We start from the raw sequence: 25,764 nt of genomic DNA, 5'->3' as shown, positions 1-25,764 counted from the left end.
CCAGCTGCTCCTGCAGACACACAGTGATCTACCGCACACCTGCCCAGATGCTCCTGCAGACACACAGTGATCTACCGCACACCTGCCCAGATGCTCCTGCAGACACACAGTGACCTACCGCACACCTGCCCAGATGCTCCTGCAGACACACAGTGATCTACCACACTTGCCCTCCCTCCCCACCCACGTCAGACCCATCTCAGCCATGTCCTCAGGATTCCAGTTCCAAAATCTCTCTCAAGACCACCCACTCTTCTCCAACAGTCCCAGCCACTGTTGCCTCACCAGGACTGTGGAACAGCCCGCTGTGTTTGCAGCCCAACATACCCGGGTTCCAATCTTGACTCCAACTCACCAGCTGTGTGATCTTGGGCAAGGCACTTGCTCCTACCCCCCATGGAAGGGATTAGCAGCCCAGAGCCAGGGACCTGACCCAGCCTGGAGAAGATCAGGGAGGACTTCCCAGGGGAGGTGATGCCTGCCTTGGGTCTTAAAGGATGAGTGAGAGTTGGCAGAGGAGGGGTGGGGGCATTCCCAGCAGAAGCAACAGCTTGAGCAAAGGCCCCCCCAGGCGAGGAGCCCAACAGTGTGTGAGGGGAGCCATGAGTGTTCAGTGTTGCCTGGCAGGTGGGAGATGAGGCTGGAACCAGCAGCTGGGGCCAGACCTAAAAGGCTGCTCCCTGATTCCTAGGTCTGAAGGCTAGACTTGAAGCAGTAGGTGATGGGACAGAATCTGTGGTTGAGAAAGGCCCCTCTGAGTGCCCAGTGCAGAGGGGACTAGAAAGGCCAGGAGAAGAGGCAGCGGGAAGCCCCTGGGAAGCAGAGCAGAGAGGCAGGGGCTGCGCCTGGGCCAGGGAGGAGGGCGGCCTAAGAGGCCTGGAGCTGGAGGCCAAGGAAGCATGCAAAGTGCCCCCGACAGTGGAGCCCAGGGGGCCCACTGTATACCAATGCTGACAAACACAGCCATAGGAACATGCGGACAGACAGCACCAAACCCAGACACACATGACAGATACAGACCTGTGGCCCCAAACATGGACTGATGGGGACCCAGCAGCTGCCGTGACGAGGAACCCACAGCCACCATGACACAGGAGGCTGCTACAGGAGGGTAAGCACACACCTCCCCCAGGGCAGACCCAGAGCGGGGCAGTAGAGGCACTCAGGGAAAGCGGGACGAACACAATGCTTTAATCCCCCGAAGAACAAACCCTCATTGACAGAGTGCAACCTGGAATCACAGGCTCCTTACCTAGAGTGTCCTTTCCCACTTGGTGAACTTCTACTCATCCTTCAAGACCCAGCTCAAGTGTTCCCTCTTCTACGGAGCTTTCCCTGAACCCCCAGCCAGTCACTTCCTCTGTGTTCCCAACAGCACCTTGTATATGGGAATAACAACAACAATAATAACAATAATAATAGTAATAAAGTGCCAGCTACCAGTGGTTTCAACATCTATGTGTTGAATATGTCATGATTCATGTCACTGAATCTTCCCAATGACTCTGTGAGATGCACAATTAACAGAAGAAAGTGCAGCACAGAGAGATCGATCAACTTGCCCCAAATCACACAGCTAGTAAGTGATGGAGTTAGGATGCCCAGCACTGACCCAGCACTACAGGGCCAACTGCACTCCAGGGCAGTTATATTTTCCCAGGTGTCCTCCCCACCAGACTTAAAACTCTTCACAAGTAGGGTTGGTGCTCATTCATTTCTGCCAGCCTCTAGCCCAAGGTGGCCACTTCCAATGGACTGGGGACTGTGTCAGGATATTTTACAGCCATTATTTTACTCTCACAATAGACCTATTATACAGATGAGGAAACTGAGGTCCAGAGAGGTTAAGCAAGTTGCCTTAGGTCAGAGAGCTGAGTCTGAACTTGAAACTGGGTCTGTTTATCACCCTGTCCCAGAAGGGTGTCTCTGAGGCCAGCCCAGCAAGTTCCACAGAGGGGAACTGAGGGAGGGGGTACTGAGGAAGGGGTACATCAGGTGCCAGGCCCTGCCACCTGGAGACTTTCAGACCTAGACAAATGGACACAAAGAGGACAGGCAGCCCAGGAGGAATGTCACAAGACTCACCCACTGCAAGGCAGAGGGGTTCAGTAGAGCAACTTATGGCCACCCCCAACCTCCCACCCCAGCCCAACACACAGACATTAAAAAGTGAGATTTGGCTTGGCTGGGCTGGGCATGGTTCATGCCTGTAATCCCAGCACTTTGGGAGGCTGAGGCAGGAGAATCGCTTAAGCCCAGGAGTTTTAGGCTGCAGTGAGCCATGATCACACCACTGCACTCAAGCCTGGCTGACAGAGTGAGAACCTGTCTTTAAAAAGAAGAGACTTTGCCCAGACCCCATGGCCACATGGGAACTAGCTCCTCACAAAGCAAACACGAGAGAGCAGGACCCAAAACTGTCCGGACACTATGATTACAAAGGAGGCAAAAATAAAAACCTGCGTCAGAAAAAGAAAGCTTCAGGGAGCCACACCCAGAGGGAGGCTGGGAGCAAGGCAGGAGGCAGCTGGGGCCAATCTTGGTCTTTGTTTCTCTGATTTCCAAATTCTCTGTAATGCTGTTCCGCTTCTTAACGAAAACAATAAATTTATTCTTAAAAAATGAAAGAAAGTAGTTGGTAGCCCAGTGCGGGAACAGATGGAGGGTCCAGAGGCATGGGGCAGTGGGAGGTCAGGGTCAGCTGCTGGTGGGCAGGCAGCTGACTGTTGCACGCCAGGCCCTGCACAGCCCCAGCCTCAAAGCACGCATGACTTGGAGTGTGGGTGTCAGGAAGGGCTACCTGGAAGAGGTGACATTCCATCTGCACCATGAAGCTGATTAGGATCCTACAGGGTGGGGTGAGAAGAGGGTCTGCACCACCTCCCTTGCCCTGATACAGGCTCCCTTCAGCTCTGGCCTCAGCTATTGTAAGAGCCTCCTCACAGGTTTCCGCCCCCCCTCGAACCCTCATCCTCCACTCCATTACTGCAGTCACGGTAATTTTAATAAAATAAAAGATCCCAACCCTGCCCTTCTTAGGACCCTCCATAGCTCCCTACTTCCCTCCAGACAATGTCTGGATTGCTTAAGCCTTACGTGTGCAGCCCCTGCCAATCTCTCTGGCTGTTCCACTTTGCACTGCACAGCCAGACTGAGCATCTCCCAGTTCCCCTAGGGCTCTGCTTCCCTTCTCACCTTCCACAGGCTGCATCCTCTCCCTGGTATTCTCTGCCCTCCCCATTTCACTAGTGAATTCCAATGCATCCCTCAGGCCGCAGCTTACAGGCCACCTCTTCCTGGAAGCGATCGGGGACTACTCTGCCTCCATGCCTGGGCTGCACTTCGTGCTCTCCTCTCTGCTTCCTTTGTACCCTGCATTTCCATCATCAGAACCTCTCTCACCCCATGTTCTGTCTGTTTGCTCATCCATCTCTGCTGCCAGACATGCACTCCGTTGGGGAGGGATCATGGCTGAATCATTTATCTTTTAAACCCTGCACAGTATCTGACAAAGGTTTGGATTAATTAATCAATTACTTAATAATCAGGTGGGGGGAACTGAAAGGGCTGTGGCCTGGATAGAAGGAAGACCCCTCCCCCTCCTCCGAGTCCCCTCCACCCACTCTGGCACTGTGCTGTCCTCTGTGTTAGACTGTTCACTATTTCCTGTATCTAAGTCCTGTCTTCCTAATTGACCCAAGAAGGGGCTATGTGTGTTCTCTAAGGACTAGCCAATCCAAAAAGGATGTTAACAGCTAATAAAAACAGAAAATGATTCTGCTTCCATAGCAGTGAAAATTCAGTAAGTTTAACCTATCAAAATAGCAATAAGAAATAAGAAAATGCTAACACCCAATACTGGTGAGGGTATGGTGAAATTAGCACGCTCATGTATTATTGGTAGGAGTGTAAATTGTAACAATCATTTCTGAAAACAATCTGGCATGAATTTGTCAAGAGCTCTAAAAATGTCCAAACTTCCTGGCCTAGTGATCCCATTCTTGGTCATCCGTCCCTAGAAAAATAAAGAAAAAGTTATATGCACAAAGCTGTTTGCATCAGTGGTTTTTTACAACAGCAAAAACCTGGAACAGCCGAAATTTTAAATAGGTTCTGTGTAAGTCATGTTACTTGGTGACACAGTCTATGGTCGTTAATAACAGCTAATGTTACTGGCCTTGTAATGACTCATTTAACACTCACATTGGCCTGTCAGGAACTGAAGGCACAGAGAGATCAGGACATTTGCCCAAAGTCAAGCAGTTAAGTGTAGGATTTGAATACAGACAATCAGGCCCTAAAGCCCATACTCTCCACCCTGACACTGGATCCATTAAAAGGAAGGATTGAAACAACTCCGCAGTCATTTAAAAAACACTTGTGATAGGGGGGAAATGGGAAGATTTTTTTTAAAACTGCATGTATAGATAGAGCAAGGATATCTATGTGAAAACTGGGTGCTGAGAGAAAAGAGGGGAAGAAAACACCCAAAGGCTAACAGTGGTGATGTTTCTGGCTTGGAGCAGGGGCAGAGATGAGGTGGGTTTTTACTTATTTCATATCCCTGTTTTCTAATTTTTCTCCATGTCACAGCTAATGGGCGATAGGCCTGGAACAGTATTGTTATGTAACTTTTTAGGGGAATATTTTTAATAAAACCAAAAGTTAAGCAAGGTTTGACAAAGCAAGATACCCCAAACCCCAGCCCACAGCTCCACATAGGATTCTGGCCTAAGGCCTTGCAAGTTTACCCAAGAGAGTGGGGCTCAGGGAGGGACAGGGGCCTGCTCAAAGTCCCACAGCAAAAGCCTCCAGCCCCACCCATGACCTCAGCCAGGAGAGCAGTCACAAGGGGACTCCTGGTCCCATCCAGGGGCCCCAGCGGGGAGGACCAAGCTGAAGGAGAGCCTGCCCAGGGCACTAAGTCTACCACTTAAAATCCTTCTTGGATTCCCATCACTTTCGGGGTGCAGTTCAAACTCCAGTCTGATGCTCAGGCTTTCGCCAAGAATGTCCCCTGGCCACACTCATCTCACCAGGTGTGCCCCTTGGCACCATCCCTCCAGCATCAGGGCCCCCAGAACAAGGTGATCTGATGCGCCATGGCTCTGCACAGGCTGAGCCCCTCCACCTGGGGGCCATACCACCCAGCTGGAACCCTGCCTTCAAAACTCCGCTCAGCTGGCACTGCCTTGGGGAACTGTCTGGTTATCTGGTTATTTGTCCAGTCCCTCAAGTAGACTGGGCTCCCCAAAAGCAGGGCTTGGTCTGGTTCTTAGTTACAATCCCTACCCCAACATAGCCCTACAGCTCACCCAGGTCTCCCCTCCTGTCTCAACTTAAAGGTCACTTTTGACGTTTCCCACATAGGAATTGGGCTACCCTGGTATACACTCCCATGGTCCTCTGCCTTCTCCCTACCCCACCTTTGTATTAATACCATGCCTCTAAAGATGCCTTAGGCCTGTCTCCCCATCAGCCATCACTGCTGCAGCCCCAGAGCCCAGCACCAGCCATGCAGTAGGGCCTCAAGTGCCTAGTATACACTGGGTACTCAACAGATGTTCACTGAAGGAATTGATGAGGAGGGGTTTTTCCATGTGAGCCGTAAAGACGTGAGAGTTTACCAGGAGAGCCATTGCGGCAGAAGGGCAGCGTGTGCAGAGGCTGGAAAACTGTTAACTCCCTGGGAGAGTAAAGGTTTCTCCAACATAATCCCTGTCCCCAGAGAGAGGCAACAGCTACTGCTGCAGTCGGGCTGGGAGGGAAGGGAGGGTAGTGGCAGCATTCTCAGGAGGGTGAACTCATCTCACTGTGGGAAGAACAGACTTCAGGCAGGCGGGACTTACTGAAGGGGGAAGGGGAAATTGCAAGAGATGCCAGAGGAGAGCATGGCAGGTGGCAAGAACTGCACGTGCAAAGGCCCTGAGGCAGGAAAGCACACGGCATCCCATGGGTCAGGGATATAGTGCAGGAATTCACAAGGGAAGAAGGGTGGGGTGGCTGGAGCCATTCGTAAAGGAGCAGAGTTCCAGGCTAAGGTGCTCTGGTGAAAGAACATGGTGGGGGACATGGGAGGTCCCTGAGCAAGGGAGGGCCATGGCCAAGGTTTTCAATGGACAAGCTGTTATGGGGCCAGAAGGATGGCCTGGAGGGGATAAACAGATGGTCTAGGAGAGGGAAACTGAGGCTTCCCATCTTTCAGACTCCTGAGACATGCTCAAAGTTTGCCTCCCATGGCCCCTCTGCCACTCCATGCAGCTAGAACCCTGAGCCCCAGATGCTGCACCCCACCCCACCCTCAAGACCTTGGCTAGGCCTGGCCAGCCCCAGAAACACACTCCTGGGAACTTCCTTCCCCGGAAGGAAAGAGGCTCCCAGGGTCCTGGATCCAATTAGGCTGGGTTTCCACAGCCCCATGGGGCTGGGAAGGGCTGTTTTCATTGTGATGGCAGGGTTGATCAGTGGGAGCTGGGAGCCTGCCCCTTTCCCTCACTGTCCCTCCCCCTCCCCAACACCCTCACCCTCTGGGCCCTCCATTCCCACCTCCAGCCACCCAGAGACACCCGGGGTGGTTGACCCTCTCTGGTAGCCTCAGTGCCCTCATCTAGGGAAGGGGCCATGACACCCTCTCAGTTCTGAGAGAATATTCTACAGGCTTGGAACACATCCCCCTCCCTACTTGTATTTCTCCTGGGGACCCCCAGCTCCTATCCCCACAGGGAACTCCTTCTGCTGGTATGAAATGCTGATGGTAATAATAATAGTTGCTTCCTCCATGCCAGGCACCTTAAGATACTTTACAAGCATTTCTCACTCTGGCTCCTAACGACCCCATGAGGTAGATGCTGTGAGTGTTTTGAAATATAACATATATTTAGAAAGATGCTTAGAACATGAACAAATAGCTTAATGACTTATAAAGCAAGTATCAGGAGACTTAAGAAGCCCTCACCCCGGGTCCTTTCTCAATTTCAGTCCCCATGTGTCCTCCAAGCTTCTATGGTCATCACTTCTTTGGGGTCAGGAATGAGGCTCAGAGAGGTAACTAACCGCCCAAGGCCATGCATCTGGTGCAGGCAGAGGTAACAGAACACTCTGGCAAGTCCATTTTCTCTCTGGGCCTCCTTTTCTGCCTCTGTAAGGTGAAGGGGTTCAACCAAATCATAGCCTGGGCTCCTGGACCCTTAAAGGGGAATGTGACAGCTCGAGGGTTAAGTCTGGATTCTGGAGACAGATAGTCCCAGCTCAGGCCCTTGGGATTGTTACTAAAATCTCCAAGCCTCAATTTTCTCACCTGTAAACTAGGGATGATCATGGTATCTCCATGGGTTGTACAGAGGACTAAGTGAGCTAATATGGATAAAATCTTTCGAACACTGCCTGACACACGGTGAGGACTCCTGAACAGTCAGCTGCCGTTGCTGTTGCTAGGCTCTCCAAGGCCTAAGGGAGTTTTTCCCAACATTCCAAAGACCCACATGGAAATCTGACCAGCCAGTGATGCCATCTGGGGGGTGGGGAGTGGCAGTAGCTCTGGGCGGCCTTCAGGACCCACAGGGACCATTCTTTTGACTGGCAAAGATCCAGGTCTGAGATTAACTGAAAATAGGAAAGCCAACTGCTGGACCCTGGCTCTGGCCCGGCCCCCAGGAGCTTTTGAGACAGGTCTCAGGGGTCCTGGACAGGGAACCCCTGGCAGGTAGTCAAGTCTGCTTCCCTGCTATATCCCAGGACCTCCAGGGCAGGCAGCCTGTGGGGCAGGCAGCCTGTGGGGCAGGCCAAATAGGCCTCCAGCTGGGGTGCAGGCCAGCAGACAGAGCGGGCCTCAAGCAGGCCACAGCAGCAAAGGGAGGGCTGGGCTGAGCTGGGCAGAGAAAGGAGTGGGGAGGGTGTGGGGTGGACAAATGGCTCTCGGGGAACAGGCCAGGGAAGACTGGCTACATGCCCCACCAGACTCAGCCTCACCTGCTGCCTCATCCCCTGCACCTTCCCTAGGTCCCAGTGCCACCACCTTCTCCTTGTCCCTGGATTTCTCACCTCGGGGTCTCCACCCAGGCTGTTCCCTCTGCCCCTCCCCCATCATCAGTCATCATAGTGACCAAAATCTCTAATCTTAATCATCATGTGGCCAGGCACGGTGGCTCATGCGTGTTATCCCAGCACTTTGGGAGGCTGAGGTGGGTGATCACCTGAGGTCAGGAGTTTGACACCAGCTTGACCAACATGGCAAAACCCTATCTCTACTAAAAATACAAAAATTAGCCGCGTATGGTGGCACATGCCTGTAATCCCAGCTACTCTGGAGGCTGAGGCAGGAGAATTGCTTAAGCCTGGGAGGTGGAGGTTGCAGTGAGCCAAGACTGTGCACTGCAGTCCAGCCTGGGTAACAGAGTGAGACTCCATCTCAAAAAAAAAAAAAAAAAAAATCATCATCATTTGTGTGATCTTTTGTACAGTGCCTGTCTACCTCCACTAGGGCAGGGACCTATATACATCAGTTTTCCTCCCCTCTATCCCCAGCATCTAGCACAAGGCCTGGATATAGTAAATGCTCAAGAAATACTAGTGAATGAAGGCAGGAGATGGAAATGAGCTGCTGGCTCCACCATTTCCAGCGGATCTAGGCCAGGTGTGGGTGCAGGCGTGAGTGCAAGGGTGTGTATGAGACATGCTGCACAAGGCCTAGAATTTGAGGCTATCTTAAGTGTAAATGAGTGTGCGCATGCAAGATTCATCTACATGTAAAAACACACGTGTGCACAAGGAGGCCTGAGTGAGCAGAGCTGTGTTCAGATGAACACCATGCGTGTGGGACAATGTGCAGATGATCAAGCATGTGGCTGAGTGCTGTTTCCCAGGAGAGTGCACTTTAGTATGTGGTCCCACCAGTGGCAAGAGAGCATGCATGTGCTCCTGTGTGATGTGTGTACCGTGTGTGCATGCACACTCCAGCAGACATGCTTCCTGAACTCCTGGCTCCTAGGGGTCCAGTTTAGGACATCTATGGTGGTATTTCTGAAACAGTAGAGGAGTGCTCCACATTGGCAAGGATGGTGCCGGAGGTAGGGTCGGGGTGGTAATGGAAAAGCCAATAGTGTGACTATGTATAAATGTATTTGAGTGTGTTGAAGGGTTGTGCCCCCTCTCAGGCAGGTGCACCCCCACAGAGCCGCAGAACCTGGAATGGCTGCCTACTGTCCCCTTAAGAATCCTAAAGCTAGCTGGGCGTGGTGGCTCACACTTGTAATCCCAGCACTTTGGGAGGCCTAGGCGGGTGGATCACGAGGTCAGGAGATCGAGACCATCCTGGCTAACTACAGTGAAATCCCGTCTCTACTAAAAGTACAAAAAAAAACTAGCTGGGTGTGGTGGCGGGCACCTGTAGCCCCAGCTACTCGGGAGGTTGAGGCAGGAGAAAGGCGTGAACCCGGGAGGCGGAGCTTACAGTAAGCAGAGATCGCACTACTGCACTCCAGCCTGGGCAACGGAGCGAGACTTCATCTCAAAAAAAAAAAATCCTAAAGCCTTTGCCCAAAGTTCAGAAAGGGATCCAGATGGTGGAGACCCCACCAACGGTATCCTTTTGGCCACATGGATGAGGCAGGGAACAAAGCAGGACCTCTTAGGCCCCAAAGTCAAATCCCTCGGCCTTCCCTACACACCTTATCCACTAAAGACACTATTCAGCCACCTCTCCCAAATTCCAGCCAGCCTCCAAAGCCTAGTTCCAGCCCCAGGTTCTAGAAAGCCATCCCCATCACCATGGCCCCAACCCACTCTCAATGCAGCTGGCTTCCTCAATCTCCCCCCAAGTGCCAGGTGCACCCTGTGCATCCAAAAATGTTGCCCCCATTGTACGGGGGTTGCTTCTCCACTACAGAAGAAGCAGCTGTCCCATCGAGCACTTTCCCCTGCCTTTGAACCCCAAAGCAGATACTGTGGCAGTCTGTTGGCCTCTGGGGAGCAGACAGAGATGCACATGGCCTCGGACAAGGCCTGCTCCTCTCCCTTCCTACTTCAGTTTCCCCAACAGGTAGAATGAAGTTTGGCTAGATAATCTGGGACATCCACCTCGCTCCTAATAGTGCATGATTTTAGATCTCACGTGATTCTCCAAGAATTGCACGTATAAATGTCATCAGATACACACTTTATTGGAGAGATAACAGTGTCTCCTTCTCCTGAGTACACCAAGCCTGATCAATTACCCCGATGAGTGCCGAGCACCGGGCTAGAGAGATAGGAACTCAGAAATCCTGAGGGTTCATGTGGTCTTTGTGCATCAATTCATTCATTCTTACATTCAACAATGCACTGAGGCTGTCTGCCTTTCTTCCCACAACCCAGTGGGAAGAAAGAGGCTACTGAAACCAGGAATCCACAAGGTCAAAGGCACTGGGAAACCATGACACTAACATCACTTCCCAGGCGTTACACACAAGGGAGGTGCAGCACTTTACACATTGTAAAGAAGAAAATCTTACTAGCGATGAGAACTTTCTGACAACAGGAAGCTAGGTGGCTGGTTAGGAGGGAGCTCACTGGAGGGGGGTTTAGGCACAGACCAGAGGCCCTTTTCACAAGGGTGTGGGAAAGGGATTCCTGCTCTGTGCAAGGGTCAAGTGAGGTTGGGCTTCCCCTCAACAGTTGAGGGATTCTAAGGAGTCCCAGAGTGCTAGGTTCAAATCCTAGCAACTGCTCCATGATACCTAAGTATCTCTGTGCCTCAGCTTCCTCACCTGTAACTATGTTAATATTTATAAAGGCTTTTAGAACATGGCGTGGCACAAATTGAGCACTCCGTGATGCTAAATAAGGCAGTGAGAGTCCACTTTGTAAGATTCTAAACCTAAGACTGGATCATGCTATCATGCTAAGATTCCAAGCGTCAAAGGTTCTGAGCTGGAAAGCTTCTCAGATGCTAAAGCTCTGAGATTGGAAGAGACTTGGATTCTTAGATTCCATGATTTAATCATCTCATTATTTCCTAACAACAGCCCTGAGTCTCCCGGAGGGAGGAGGAGAAGACACCCCTCGGTGTAACTTTATCTCCCAGGCAATGCGCTACCACACCTGGACTTCCTAGCATTTCCTCACCTCTACAAAAGCCCCAGCCACGCCACACCAGAACCACCTGCTCACTCACACGCATGGCGCTTCAGCATGTTCTAGTGGTGTAGACAGGCAAGAAGTGTGAATAAATACATGAGAGGGTTTCAGATACTGGTGAGAGCCACAAGAGAAAAGAAAAAGCGGCTGATGTGAGACAGTGAGAGTAGGAAGCTATTTTAGAGCAAGTGATCCAAGCAGACCCTCTGAGGAGGTAACATTCAAGTAGAAACTTGTGAAACAGGAAGGTGCCAGTCATGTAAACACTCAGGGAAAAGCTGTCCTGGTGGGGAAATGTGCAAAGGCCCTGCCGCCAGGCTTTGTGAATTCAAGGTGCGGAACGCAACTGGTGTGTGGCTGGAGGTGGCGATGGGATGCGGGGAGCCAAGGTTGAGAGGTGGGCAGAGCCTGGACTATTAAGGGCCTTGTAGGCCCAGAAAGTACTTCAGATATTTTTTCTTCTAAATGCCTAGGAAACATTAGAAGAGTTTCAGCAGGGGAATGACAAAGCAGACCAGGGCTTGCAGGGTACCCAGATCATGTGCCTCATTCTGAAACCACCATCACCATTCTCAAAATCATGGCAGGGCCTAGGACAGTAATCAGCAATCCTTATAACTCAGTGGGTACATACTGAGCTCCCACCACATGCCTGGCCAGGACGGGGAGACATGTCATACACTGTCTTGATATCACTCCCAACAACCCATGAGAGATTCACAGAAAGTACCCCATTTTAGGGTTGAGGAAACTGAGGCTCAGAAAGGGAAAGAATGTGCTCAAAGTCAAAGAAGCCATGTGACACAATGCGACCTAATCTCAGGACCCAGGTCTACCACTCTGAAGCTTTATGGGACTCCTTTGGTGTTTTCAAGACTTCCATTCTCTAAGAGACCTCCCCTGGCGACTCATGGAGGTGCCCAGCGAATACTGCCCTGGCTAGTGCTTCATGCACCTGCAGTCTCACCCCTTCTTCCTTGTTGGCTTTAGAGCCCTGGAGGACTACACTTGTATCTCACACGTCTGTGCAGTGTGGGCTGGGTGAGCTAAGGACTGCATAGGAGGACAGATGGGTAGATTACTGAGATGACTAACCAATAAACTAATTAATGGATAATGAAAAAATAAAGGAATGATCTGGCAACAAATGAATGAATAAAATAGCCCGTGGCAGAAGAAGGAACGAATGGCTCCTCATTTTACAGAGGGACAAGGCAGAAAAGTGTCTGCCCAGGCAAGGGCTACGGCCAGCCTGGCTTCAGACCCAGTCCCCACCTCACCCACACATCTGCTTCCTCCTTTCCATGTGGGACCAGCTTGCCACCGTCCCCAAGACTGCAGATAGTCTATTCCTTAGTCCCTGGGACAAGTTCATGTCTCCATGGAGCACTGGCTGTTATTCCATGACACCATCACCAGCACCACCACCCACTAGCAATTCCTGCCATCCTGGGGCCCATGCAGCCTGGGAATGGGTAGAGAGGCTCATTGTCCCTCTGAGTGTCACAGAGGAAGGGAGGCAGGAGATCAAGGTCTGGTTCTGAGACCCAAATCACTGACTTCCAGCCAGTGGCTTCCCCTCTCTGAGCCCAGGTGACCTCCAGACATCTAAGACTTTTCAGCTCTGACGTTCTTTGGGTGGGGTGGGCCTCTGGATTTTTACACAGTCACTGGATTCAGCAGAAGAATTAGCCCAAAACCTAGAAGAGTCCTTCCCACAAGCACCAAAGTCCACCTGGGAAAAGACCAGACAAGGAGCCTGCAGGCCTGAGTTTAAGCTTCCTCTGCCACTGCTCAACCTCTCTGAGTCTTGTTTTCCTTATAATGAGGTTCATAATCCCCACTAGGACAATTTAACCCCAACTGAGTTTCTGGGAGAACCTGATGTGATAACCACCACACCATACTGTGCAAACTGTAAAGTTCAATTCTCTCAGGGAGGATTATTATGGCAGGGGGTAGGAGGGGGTGAAGGGATCATGCTGTCCCATTCTAGTCCAGTTCTGTTCAAAACGGATCTTCCAGGGGTCGAGGCCCCCCATGGAGAACAGTGGAGGGAGCCCAGCCGTGGAAGCCTTAACACCCAGGTCCTGGGTTCAGTCTCCTTCTACCTGATAGTGTGACTTCGGGCAAGTCACTTCCTCTCTCTGGACCTCAGTTCCTCCATCTAAAAATCACCTGACTTGGTACCCTCTGGCCAAGGCATGCCAAGTTCCACAGCCCTCAACCGCTAACCCCAGCTTTCAACCCCCGACTCTGTCTTCTGGGAGCTCACTCTGTCTAGTGGAGCCAGGACACAAACCAGGAGTGAGACTAGAAGGGTCTCCCCTCCAAGAAATATTGGAGTAGGGGACAGATGAGAGGCCAGGCCCAACACTGCCCCAGCGCCTTGGACAGCGCCAGTCATTCACCCCAGACCTTGTGGGCCTGGCCTTCAGATCCCCCTCGGCAGCCTGCGGAGCCAGCAGGCCCTGACCTGTCCAGCAAGATACTTCAGGAACTTAACCGAAGTCCAAAGTGCTTCTACCTCTAGGGCGTAGGGCAGGAGTGGCAGAAAGGAATAAGAGCATACCACAGGAGTGAGGCTCACACCAAGGGGGACTAGCAAACCAGATTACCTTTCCTGCCCCTCCCCTCAGACAGAACCCACTGGGCTGCAGGCCTGCACCCAACCAAAAGTTCATCATAGGGTGGGGTCGGGGAGGCATTACCACCAGCTGCCACCTCTGGGGGCAGGAGGACCACCAGGTTGGGGAGGGGGCTCTCCAACTGCAAAGGGCCAAGCTCACTTGCCTCAGGGTCCAAGGGTCACCCCAGGGCCTAGGCAGGATTCCAGCCTATATGGGGGGTCCCGGCCACCCATGAAGGAGACAGGCCCACTGCCACACACACAGCTCCCAAAGGTTCCACACTGAGGACAGGGTGGTGGGACAGCAGGATTATTTCCTCATGCTAGGGGTCTTTGCTGGAAATCCTGGGCCCACTCTGAGCCCCTCTTGCCGGCCCTCTCCCCCAGATCTGAGGATCTAGCTCCTTACAATGCCATGTTTATAGAGCCCCTTCCAAAAAATGTTTCCCAGTTCCCCCAAAACTCCCATCCCCAACCCTCCACATCTGCCCCCCCTTCGGCCCCCCATCCCGCGCAGCTCTGAGGAAACCGGCAATTAACTTTTCCCAAAAATCCTGCAAAGGCAGCTGGCTGGGGGAGAAATGGGCCTCGAGATCCTTTCGCGGCATTTCACCGCCTTCCAAAAAAAAAGAAAGAAAGAAAGAGAAGCAAAGCAAAGCAAACTTTCGGAGTTAACTTTAAATTCCCAGCCCTCCCCCCGCCCAAATCGCCCGGCAGCTTCCCTTTTTTTTTTTCTTTAAAGTGCAATTGCATTGTGTCTCACCTCCCCGAAAGGCTCGCGGCTCTCTCCAAAGAAAAGGAAAAAAGCCAACCCTTCGGGTGCCCCCTCTGCTTCCAGCCGCCTCTCCCACATTCTCAGACAGTTTTATTAAAATTTTCAGACAAAAGAAAAACAAAAATGGCAGCCTGGCTTATTTTTAAAACAGGACAGGGACGCCATATTCTGCAGATCTGCAAAAAAAGGGAGAAATCCGGCACTGGCCGCTCCACCGGGCCGGCTGCAAAGTGCGCGAACCGCGCCGTTTGCAATCCGTTTATTTGCATTAAGCCCCATGAATCATTGTTTACCGGAGAATTGCAGCAGGGTTTGAATAGCCCGGCTTAAGAAAACACACACACACACGCGCGCGCACACACACACACGCACACACACTCGGAGACCAGCCCCAGACACGCCGCGGGAGACACTTCCTACCCCGCGCGCCCCGCCGCCGCCGCCGCCGCTCTGGGCCGGGCCCGAGGCGCAGGCGGCCCCGGGCCCTCGGAGAGCCCCGGCCCGCGCTGACAGCGCCCGCGCCCCGGCCCGGCCCCCGCCCGCAACTCGGCGCAACTTTCCCGCGGGCAGGCGCCCGCCGCCGCTGGGCCCGCTCCCCGCGCGCCCCGGGCCCGCACGGACCTGGCTGTACTGGCGGCGCCTCCGGGACGTGGCCGCAGCCCCGCGCCCGGCGGCCCGAGCAGGGCCGGGCTGGGGCTCCGGCTCAGGCTCCGGGCTCGGGCTCCGGCTCCGGCTCCGGCTCGCTGCGGAGCCGCGCGCAAACCTTCCGGGTCGCCTGCTGTTCACTTCTGGGTTCTGCAAGCGCCGAGGCGGCGGCGGCGGCGGCGGCGGCGGCGGCGGGAGGCTGGGTCTGCAGCGCCGCGCGGCCCCCCGTGCGCTCGGCGAGCCCCCGCGCCAGGCGCCCGGCTCCGGGGGGGCCGCGTCGGGCCCCCGCCTCTCCGGCTGTGCAGCCCGTCCGGCCCCGGGGCCTCCCGCGAGTGGGCAGCGCCGGGCGCTGGCGACTGCGCGCGAGGGGAGGGGGCCGGGCGGGGGGCGGGGGCGGGCCGCGCGCTGGGGTCCCCGCTCGGGCCCCGGGGCCTCGTCTCGCGCTCACCGCCGCCGCCGCCGCCGCCGCCGCTGCCGCCTGGCAAAGTTGCGCTGCGCCCCCCCGCTCGCTCCGCGCCGGAGGCAGAGCCACAAAGGAACTCCTCGCCCCCACTCCGCCCCCCTGAGCCGCGCGGGGAGGGCACCGGCGCCCGGCCCTAGGACAGCCCCTTCCCCAGCGCGGGGGCTCCCGGGGCCCCGGCGGCCGCGGCCATTGTCCCGCCCAGGCCCGGCGGCTGCCTCGCCACCCCACTCCCGGGTGATGGCGGGCTGGGGACATGGGCCTGGCGGGCCACGGCCCTGACCAGGCCGAGCCCGTGCGGTACCAGGCTGCCCCTGGGGGTCTCCCTCGAAGACGGCCGCCTGGAGGGGACCCCCAGAATGGACCCTCACCCCTGATAACAAACGACCGTGCTCAAAATCCAGGCCGATTTTTTTTTAAGACGAGGACATAGGGGTGGGGAGTAGAAGTTTGCACAGGCCCAGCCACCCCTCCCTCGCCCTAGGCCGGATCCCCAACGGATGCGGCGGCCTGAAGCTGGCAGCGGCTCTTCTCGCAGAGTCTATCAGAGGTGGCACCGGCTGTCCCCCGGCTCCAGACCTCAGAGCCATCTGTATGACTCCTCCTCCCGCCTCACCCTCCCCAGCCAATCAGTCACCAAGTCCTCCTGATTCGGCCTCCCGAGCTGTGTCAGCTTCCAAACTTCACTTCTACCTGAGGAGGCAGCCGGTTCCCGGATCCCTTCACCGGCTTAGATTTCTATGACATCCACCACCACCCGACCGCTGGGCCAGGATGGATGAGGGCTGGCCCTGCCCTCAGGGAGCGCACAGTCCCCAGGCAAGGGCACACAGATAAACAATCATCTGCCGGTGTTTGTCCTCCAGGAAGCATTTCCAAATTCAGTAACTATTCATAGAGGACCTAGTAAACATCAGACACTGTGCTGATTGGCTAGGAGCATAGCTATTAAAAAACTGGATAATGCCCCTGCCCTCACCAAGATTCTATTCTAGCACAGGATGGCAAACACTGTGAGCAACTGGAAGACAGGGCCCATAGGGGCTGCTTGTTCTCATGCCCCAAGCACAGTGCCTGGCACAGAGCAGAGGCACAAGAAACCTGTGTGGCCTGAATTAGTTGGAATTTTAAAGCATGGCGGGAGAACACAGAGGAGGCCACTCTTTTTCCCAGAGAGGTGGAGAGGGCTTCAGAAATTGGCTCTGGGGTGAGTGAGGTGGGGAAGAAAGGAAGGCCTTCCGGTTTCCAGAAATGATGATAATCAAAGGACCAACCCATTGTTGAGAAATTCAATGAGATAATAAATTAATAAACGGGGGAAGAAGAGACAAATTGCCTGTGCAGAAGAATTCCAAATAATTTATGTAGACACTCAGGGAGGGGGCGCATCACTCCCTACTCCTTAGGAGTAGGCTGCAGATAGTGACGTCCTCCCCAAGCGCACAGTATGGAAAGGGAGGGGAAAGGAGTAACTTTACTGGGAGAGACCTGATGACTGCTACTCAGACAAGTGATCAAGGCCAAGATCAACAGCCACAAATCATGCTGATACGTGCTTGATACTATGTGATGAAAATGACACTTTACCTTTGTGGTCTTCCTCCCAATAACCCATAACGCCAGCCTTGTGAGAAAAACAGACTCCAATAGTGGGCTATCCAACAAAATTGCTGGCTGACCAGTACCCCTCAAAACTATCAAGGTCATCCAAATCAAGGAAAAGTCCGAGAAACCATCACAGCCAGAGGAGCCTAAAGACACGGCCAGGCGCAGTGGCTCACACATGTAATTCCAGCACTTTGGGAGGCTGAGGTGGGCAGATCATGAGGTCAAGAGATCGAGACCCTCCTGGCCAACATGGGGAAACCCCATCTCTACTAAAAATACAAAAATTAGCCGGGCATGGTGGCACGTGCCTGTAATCCCAGCTACTCAGGAGGCTGAGGCAGAAGAATCGCTTGAACTCCAGAGGCGGAAGTTGCAGTGAACTGAGATGGCGCCACTGCACTCCAGCCTGGGCAATAAGAGCGAAACTCTGCCCCGCCCCCCCCCCAAAAAAGACAAAAGACACATACCTACTAAATGTAAAAGACATTAGGTAAAAACAATCTAAATAAACTATGGAATTTAGTTATTAATAACAATAATGTATCAAGGAAAGTATATACCAAGAATTGTAACAAATTATAACAAATAGTAACATAAGGTATTACTCATAGGAAAATTAGAGGAGGTATATGGGAACTCTCTGTAATATCGTCTTAATTTTTCTATAAATCTAAAAATGTTCTAAAAAATAAAGTCTACTATAAATTTTAAAATTAATACCTTTAATTAATTAAGGCTTTAATTAATTTTAAAAGGTATTAATCATGGCATTGCTGAGCGGTTCAATGAAATAACGCTGTCACAGCACCTAACACATTCTAAAGTTATGTTATCATCAGTATCATCATTATCATCATCATTCTAGGCACTTAGAACAACAGCACATGCAAAGGCACAGAAATTTAGAATGGAGAGGCATGTGGGAGACAGGATCCTGAAGGCCTTGAGTGCTGAGCTGGAGGCTTTGGAAGGAATTTATGGGGGAAGGGTACACACTGGCCCACCTTTGCCCCACCAGTCTCCTCCATAACCACCTGGAAAGCTGTGCTCCAGCCAGCCAAAGTGAGCTGCCATCTAAGCCCTTGCTATCTCACTTCTGAGGACTTTGCCTATGCTGTTCCTTCTGCCTGGAACACCCTCCCTTGCCCTTTCACCTCACCTTTTCTGACTACCTTCAATTTATCCTTCAGGTCTTAGCTTAGACATTTTTTTAAAAGCCTGCCAGAACCTTCCAAGATGCTATGGATGTGATTTGGATGGAGGCAGTTGGGGTGAGGTGCAGGAAGCTAGGGATGGAGAAACTGAGCTCAGCTCTTTGCCACTGGCACCCATCCCCCTTTCCCCCCAAATCCAGCCACACTAGATGCTGCCCTGTCTTTGAACACACCATCCACCTTCATGATGCCTGGCCTCTGCTCATGCTGTTCCCTCTATCTGGTATTCTTAGTCCTTTTCTCCTCATCTCTTATCTCTGTAGTGAACACCTACATGTCAAGTCTTAGCTCACGCATCACCTCCTGTGTGAAGCCATTCTAGATCCTTCACATGGAAAGGGCACTTTCCTCTGGTTCCCAAGGTGTCCATGGTCCTCCAGCCACACTGCTGGCAACACACTCATCATGCTGCATCGGAATAAATGTTTGCTGAATGGATGGACAGCAAGCCCACTGTCATCCTCTCCAATTCTGCAAAACTTTACTCTCCTCTAGGAGGCCTTCCCTGGCGGCTCCAGCCCATTAACCCCTCTCCCTTTCTTTTTTTAGCAGTTAGCCCCTAATTGTATTCTAACTATTGTGTATGTAAGAATCAATCTCTTGGATTAAATTCTTTTTTTTTTTTTTTTTGAGACGGAGTCTCACTCTGTCGCCCGGGCTGGAGTGCAGTGGCCGGATCTCAGCTCACTGCAAGCTCCGCCTCCCGGGTTCACGCCATTCTCCTGTCTCAGCCTCCGGAGTAGCTGGGACTACAGGCGCCCGCCACCTCGCCCGGCTAGTTTTTTGTATTTTTTAGTAGAGACAGGGTTTCACCGTGTTAGCCAGGATGGTCTCAATCTCCTGACCTCGTGATCCGCCTGTCTCGGCCTCCCAAAGTGCTGGGATTACAGGCTTGAGCCACCGCGCCCGGCTGGATTAAATTCTTTAAGGAAGGAACCATGTCTCACATTTTCTGTTTTTTCACTCATTCAAGTATTTACAAAGCGCCTACTCCAATGTTTCAGTTAGGGTCCCAGGCTCTGGAGAGGCAGCAGTGAAGAAGACTCCAGCTCTGCACAAATAGAGCACTGTCTTAACCAGACTATGCTGCAGTAACAAAGAACTCCAAAATCCCAGTGACATAGCACAAGAGTCATTTATTGCCCACTTGTGCCACATACCCATCATAGTTCCTCTGCTTTAGTCACCCAGAGACCTAGGCTGAGGAGTCCCTTCCATTTTGGAGCTGCACCCACTGGAACTTGTGACCTTCTCAGTTACCATGGCAGGAAGAAAGAGAATGGATGGTATTTCTGGTTGCTGTTCTTGTTGTTTTGAGATGGAGTTTCACTCTTGTTGCCCAGGCTATAGCACAATGACCTGATCTCGGCTCACCACAACCTCCGCCTTCCAGGTTCAAGTGATTCTCCTGCCTCAGCCTCCCAAGTAACTGGGAATTACAGGCGCATGCCACCATGCCCAGCTAAGTTTGTATTTTTAGTAGAGACGTGTTTCTCCATGTTGGTCAGGCTGGTCTCAAACTCCTGACCTCAGGTGATCTGCCCGCCTCAGCCTCCCAAAGTGCTGGGATTACAGGCATGAGCCACCACACCCAGCCAAGAATGGATGTTTTTTTTTCAGGCATGGATTTTTCACTGCTTCTGCCTGGAGGTGACACATACACCCCTTCTCACCATCCATTGGCCAAGACTAGTCACATGGTCCTGCCTGCTGCAAGGGAGGCTGGGAAATACAGTGCTCCTCTGGAAAGAGAATAGACTGGACATGGGTGAGCTCTTCCACTGTCTGTCCCAGGAGAAAGAATTTAGCAAATAATTACTGAAGTAATGCTTTAATTAGGTCTCATAAGTGCTACAAAGGAGAGGCTGGAAGTGTCTGGAGAGCATCTGAGAGAAGATCAGGGACGGATTCCCAGAGTAAGGGACATTTAAGCTGGCACCAGGGAACAGTGTTTCCAACAGAGAGAACAGTATGTGAAGGTTCTGGGGCAGGAAGGAGTTTGACACATTGATGGGCCAGAAAAGAGAAGGGAGTTGTGAAGTGACACTGAGGGCTGGATGTCCCAGGCAGGCCCACATAGGTAAGGGTTTAAGATTTTAGCCTAAGGGTAAAGGAAGTCCCAGAGAGGAGTTTAGCAGAGATGTGATATGGGCAGAGTTTTTTCCAAAAGGCCCATGTGGTTGCTGAGGAGAGAATGGACTGGAATGGGGCAGAGTAGGGAAGCAGTGGGGGCGCTGGGGGCAGTGAGGAGACTTTCAGAGTCCTCTAGGTGAAAGGTGGCAATGGCTTGGACCTTGGCATTGGCAGAGGTGGAGAGAAGTGGACAAACATGGGATTTATTAAGGAATCAGCCCTACTGGGACTCGGTGACTGATAGATGTGGGGAGTAAGAAAGCAGGAGGTGTCCAGGTGACTCACGGGTTTTGTAGCCCTCATAGTGCCCAGCACAAGTATTGTATCCCCAGCATGTTCACTGTGGGACCTTGACCTTGGACTCCTCTGGGCCAGCCCTCAGTGTCATTTTGCAATCCCACCTCATTCCACTCCAGATTCCCTGTTCTTTCTGTCCCTTCAGTGTGGCAAGCTCCTTCTTGCCATATAGCCTTCACACTCCATTCTCTCTTTTGGAAATACTTCTCTCAGCTCCTCCGTGATGTCAGCTTAAATGTCCCTCTCTGTCATCAAGCTAGCTAACCACCTCCTCGTTCTGCAGGAGGAGGGGTGTACCTCCCATCAGAACTAAAAACACTTTCAAGCATCAACACATGCACTTTCTTCTTCTTCTTCTTGTTCTTTTTTTTTTTTCAACTTTTAAATTCCAGGATGTGCAGATTTGTTACATAGGTAAATGTGTGCCATGGTGGTTTGCTGCACAGATCAACCCATCACCTAGGTATTAAGCCCAGCATCCATTAGCAATTCTTCCTGATGCTCTCCCTCCCCCTGCTCCCCAAACAGGCCCCAGTATGTGTTGCTCCCTCGCTATGTGTCCATGTATTCTCATTGTTCAGCTCCCACTTATAAGTGAGAACATTCAGTGTTTGGTTTTCTGTTCCTGCATTAGTTTGCTGAGGATAAAGGCTTCCATCTCCATCCATGTCCATACAAAGGACATGGTCTCACTCCTTTTTATGGCTTCATAGTATTCCATGGTGTATATGTAGCACATTTTCATTATCCCGTCTATCATTAATGGGCATTTGGGTTGGTTCCATGTCTTTGCTACTGAACATATGCACTTTCTACTTGGACCCCCTACAGTACTCCTGAGAGGGAGGCTGGTAGGAACATTATCCCCATTTCACAGTGGAAAAAACTGAGGCCAGAGAAGGGAAGTGGTTAGCTACATCTTGGGGCCAGGTCTCTAGCTGAGGTCCTCTAACTCCTAGTTCAGAGTTTCTTTTACTGCAGTGCCTGGTACATAGTGGGTGCTGTATGGCATTTGCCAAGAGAATAAATAAATGAATGAATGAGCACGTGACTGTATGCCCATTCACTTCTTTACCTTTGCTCATTTTGTTTCCCTCAAAGAGGCTGTAGATTGAGCTAGTAGATTAGGTTTAAGAGTCCCAGAGAGCTGTTTGAACCCTAGCTTTGTCATTTAAAGACAGTGACTTTAGGCAAGTTTCTTCCTCTCTGTGCAAATTAAGGTTGCAAATACCTACTTTATAGAGCAGGTATTAAAAGAGAATGTGTGGGTAAGGCCAGAGTAATGTTGGCTGTCTGTTCTTCAGGGGCCTGTTCCCACCTTGCCTCCCTTGGAAAATCTTCCCTGAGAACACCAGCCTTCTCTTACCCACACCCAATAAGAACCTCTCCAGCCCTTCTCATCTGTACCTCCCAGGTTATGACCCAAATGAAAAGTCATTTAAACTGCAAACTAGATGCTCTGCCTTCCCAGGGCAGTGGCATAATTCACATCGGTGTGAAACTCAATCTCTCTGTACTCTCTTTTCCACTTTCTTGGGGGAGTAGGGCAGGAAGGGGAAGACTTCTACTACTTTCTCTAGGGAGACTCTGAGTATCATTTGGCCCTCTGTTAAGCAGAGATATGAATGGAGCTTTGGGTAAACCAAAGCTGTCCCTGAGCTGAGGAGGAGATGGAGATCTAACTTGCTGTACATGATAAGCTGATGGGGAGAATGGCCTATAAGTCTCTACATGGCATGGTCGCTGCCAACCCTTTCATCCCCAACCAGAACTGTTCCCCGTTGGCCTCGGTGCTCCAGCCACATAAGCCCCCTGGAGTTCACAGAAGGCGTGCTGATTCCTCTTGCTACAGGCCTTTGCACAGGCACTCCTCTCAGATGTGCTCCCTCACCATTTCTGCCCCGTCACCTAGTATGCTCCTCCTCACCCAACACATCGTGGCTCACAGCCACATCCGGAGGGTGACCTTCTGCCACCTTCAGGATAATCTCGTAGCTCCATGGACCTACCTTTCCTTTTTTGCAGACTTAACTCAGCTGCAATTATTTATTCTGATTTCTAATTGTTTGCTTTGACATCAGATTGTAAGCTCAATACATATTTCTTCCTTCATGCAATAAAAAGTGACGGAGATTGAATTTTTGAAGGTGAAGGGGCTCAGAAAATGAACAGGTTGAAATATTTGAGCATTATCTTGAAGTGTGGGGGTGATCCATAAAATGGGAGAGCCTGAGAAGAGCAGTGGCCGGCGCTGGTGGCTGAAGGACCCTGAAGAGCAGGGCTGGCCATTATTCAACTTGCTCCCCTTTACTTTGCTATGATACAACCCCTGTCTCCTCCAACCTCAGTAAAATAACCCACATACTGAACGTGAAGTTGGCACAGGGTCGCCTGGCTTGGCACTGGGCAGAGAGGAAAGGTGAGCAGAGGAGAGACAAAAGGTGTGCTGGGAGGAGAAAATTGGGGCTGGAAATAAGCACAACTTTGCAAGTCACTGGAATTTGAGGAAATCTTGGGGCCATTACTGGATTTCTTCAAGATGTGAGATAGGAAATTCCAGTCCATTTTTATCTAAATCTCAAAGGACTCGTAATCTGGGCTCTCAGCAGGAAGAATGCTGTGACTCATTAGCAATGTCTGTCATGGGCAGTGACAACTGGTTACATAGATCTGCAGTTGAGATCTTAGCCAGAGGGTGAAGACTATGTCTTAGTCATCTTTCACCATCAGTCACCATCAGCAGTGAGCTGGGGGTTATGGGATGGAGGGAGATAGCAGTGGGATGGGCAGCAGGGCAGAGCCTTGACCAGGCAGGACAGGACATGGGGCACCAGATCCTGACAATGTTAAATCCTGGAGTGAGCTTGGGCAAGCTGTGTTGCATCTCTGGGCTTCAATTTCTTCAGCTTTGAAATGGGCCAATAGTACCTGTGGCAAGTTATAAGGCAAGAGCATTAGTGCTTTGAGGTCAGACGTACAGGGCTCAAATCTTGGTTCCCACTAGCTTTAGGACCTAGGAAGATCTCAGTCTTCTCATTTATAAAATGGGGGTAATAATTCTTACTTCGCAGGTCAGCAAGGCACCTTGCTGGACTTTGAGGGGCTTGACCTCACCCAGAGAAGGGAGAGTGCCCAGCACAGTGCCCAAAAGACAAACAGTGCTCAATGACTGCTCATTCCCTTTCTCCTACCGAGTCTAAGGAGCTCACGGGTGTGGACAGGCTCTATCATCCATAAATTGTCTTCGGAAAGGGAGGCTGATGACAGCAACTACTTACAGCCTTTCCCCCAGCTGGGCTGACAGTCCTCCCATGCTGGACCCTCGCAGCACATCTGGACCCTCGCAGCACATCTGGACCCAGCTCCCTTTCACGACTGCCCCGGGGCTGCCAAGGAAAAGGGCAGAAGTGCCATAATGAGAGGGCTGACAATTACCTTCCCTCATAATTACCATTTGCAGTAATTAAATAATAATAGCCTTTTGTTGGCCCTGAGAATTCAAAGCAGCCCACATCATAACATCTGGTTCAGCCTTTTGCCAGGAATTGAATGCCCATAGGGACAAGATGGGGAAATTGAGGCAGAGGGGGATAAGGGTAGCCATTCTTAAGTCACACAGAAATCAGAATGCTAGTGTTAGGGCAAAGTCCTTAAAGAAACAACTCCAAGTGGCAGATAGCCGCAGCCCTGCATTTTGGGTGCCGGCTCAAACCACTCACATGCTGTGTGGCTTGGGTGGTTCACTCCCTTCTTTGTGCCTCAGTTGCTCCATATGTAAAATGAGATAGAGTCAATATTTGACTTGCCCTGAGCGTATTGTTCTAGGCTTTATTTTGTTCATACATAATAATGGGAAATTATTTTTGCACACGTTGGATTGCTAGAAAGAAATCCATCATAGACCAGCAAATAAACAGAAAAAAATGAGTTTACCAGTCTACTAATTCTAGAAAGGGTTGAACAGTCAGAGGTCCTGTGACCTCTGCTTTTTGTGTGTGAAAAAAGCAGAGGGCTCAGGAACAATTAAACCAGAGACCAGGACATCTCAAGGCCTCCTTCCTCTCTGCACCTCTTGAACATCAGCTTTATTCTTTCTCTACCTTTCTTCAGAGGGTGAGGAACATGGAGCACCAGCAGTTACTCCAACCTGCAGTTCAGAGTGTCAGCCACCTACAGGCACCTACCCTCACTGGTCTGGCGTGAGCCAGGCAGCCACCCTTGAACCAATAACTGTATCCAGTAAGGCAGGGTCTATAATGGCCTATAGCAACTTCAGGGATGGAGTAAGAGAAGGAGGGGCCAGTCACAGAGTTAGTAGGAGCCACTAGGCAGGCAACATAATAGTCGTCTACTAAAACAAAATTCCTGCACGTGACCTGCAAAACAGTGAAGGGAAAGTTGCTGTAAAATCAAAGCAATGGCATAAATCACCAGAACAGAGAAATACCAGAGGCTCCCCTTGCAAAGGGAAGGGGACAGCTGTACCATCTCAGGTGGGCTTGACTTCAGACCCCAGCCCTCTGAGCTGGGGAACCAGCCCAATGTGAGCATCCCCTTTGATCACTGCACCGACCTGGAAAAAAGAATTCCCGGGCTTTTCCATGGCCGGAGTGAACATTGAATGGTGCTGCCTGCCAGGCCCCTTCTTTGGGGGTGTTTCTGGTGGGGACCAGCGGATCACATAACCCAAGCCAGGCCAATCAGAATCCTTCTCCTGGTCTTTCCTTGAGAGACACCCAAGGCCGCGACCCTATCCCAGAGAATAGACATCCCATGACGAGAAGGTAGCATTCCCCTGCCTAATCGCAGTCACCCCGGAGTTGGGCCTAACTGCAAGCCCTTCCCTTGGTTTGGCTATATTGAGTCAGTCAAATCCCCCTTTGAGTAGGTA

At 51.7% G+C, this 25,764-nt stretch overlaps 1 protein-coding gene across 3 annotated transcripts in view; it reads right to left on the bottom strand.

Moving 5' to 3' along the window:
• Nucleotides 1–15,301, bottom strand: part of ZNF362 (zinc finger protein 362) — a 41,750-nt gene extending 26,449 nt beyond the window's left edge. Inside the window, exons 1-2 of one of the 3 annotated variants that reach the window (XM_030912796.1) lie at nucleotides 15,138–15,301; nucleotides 1,253–1,378 (exon numbers count right to left, since the gene is read on the bottom strand). In XM_030912796.1, coding sequence (XP_030768656.1) covers nucleotides 1,253–1,290 — 38 coding nt within the window. In that variant the 5' untranslated portion in view covers nucleotides 1,291–1,378; nucleotides 15,138–15,301. The remainder of the gene's footprint in view (nucleotides 1–1,252; nucleotides 1,379–15,137) is intronic. The other 2 variants (XM_030912797.1, XM_030912798.1) reach the window with 2 other exon arrangements.
• Nucleotides 15,302–25,764: the final 10,463 nt, after the last annotated feature.

The sequence above is a fragment of the Rhinopithecus roxellana genome, chromosome 12, assembly GCF_007565055.1.
Source record: "Rhinopithecus roxellana isolate Shanxi Qingling chromosome 12, ASM756505v1, whole genome shotgun sequence".
Lineage (NCBI taxonomy): Eukaryota > Metazoa > Chordata > Mammalia > Primates > Cercopithecidae > Rhinopithecus > Rhinopithecus roxellana.
The sequence above is the reverse complement of the archived record's forward strand: the minus strand, read 5'-3'. Positions and strand labels throughout refer to the sequence as shown.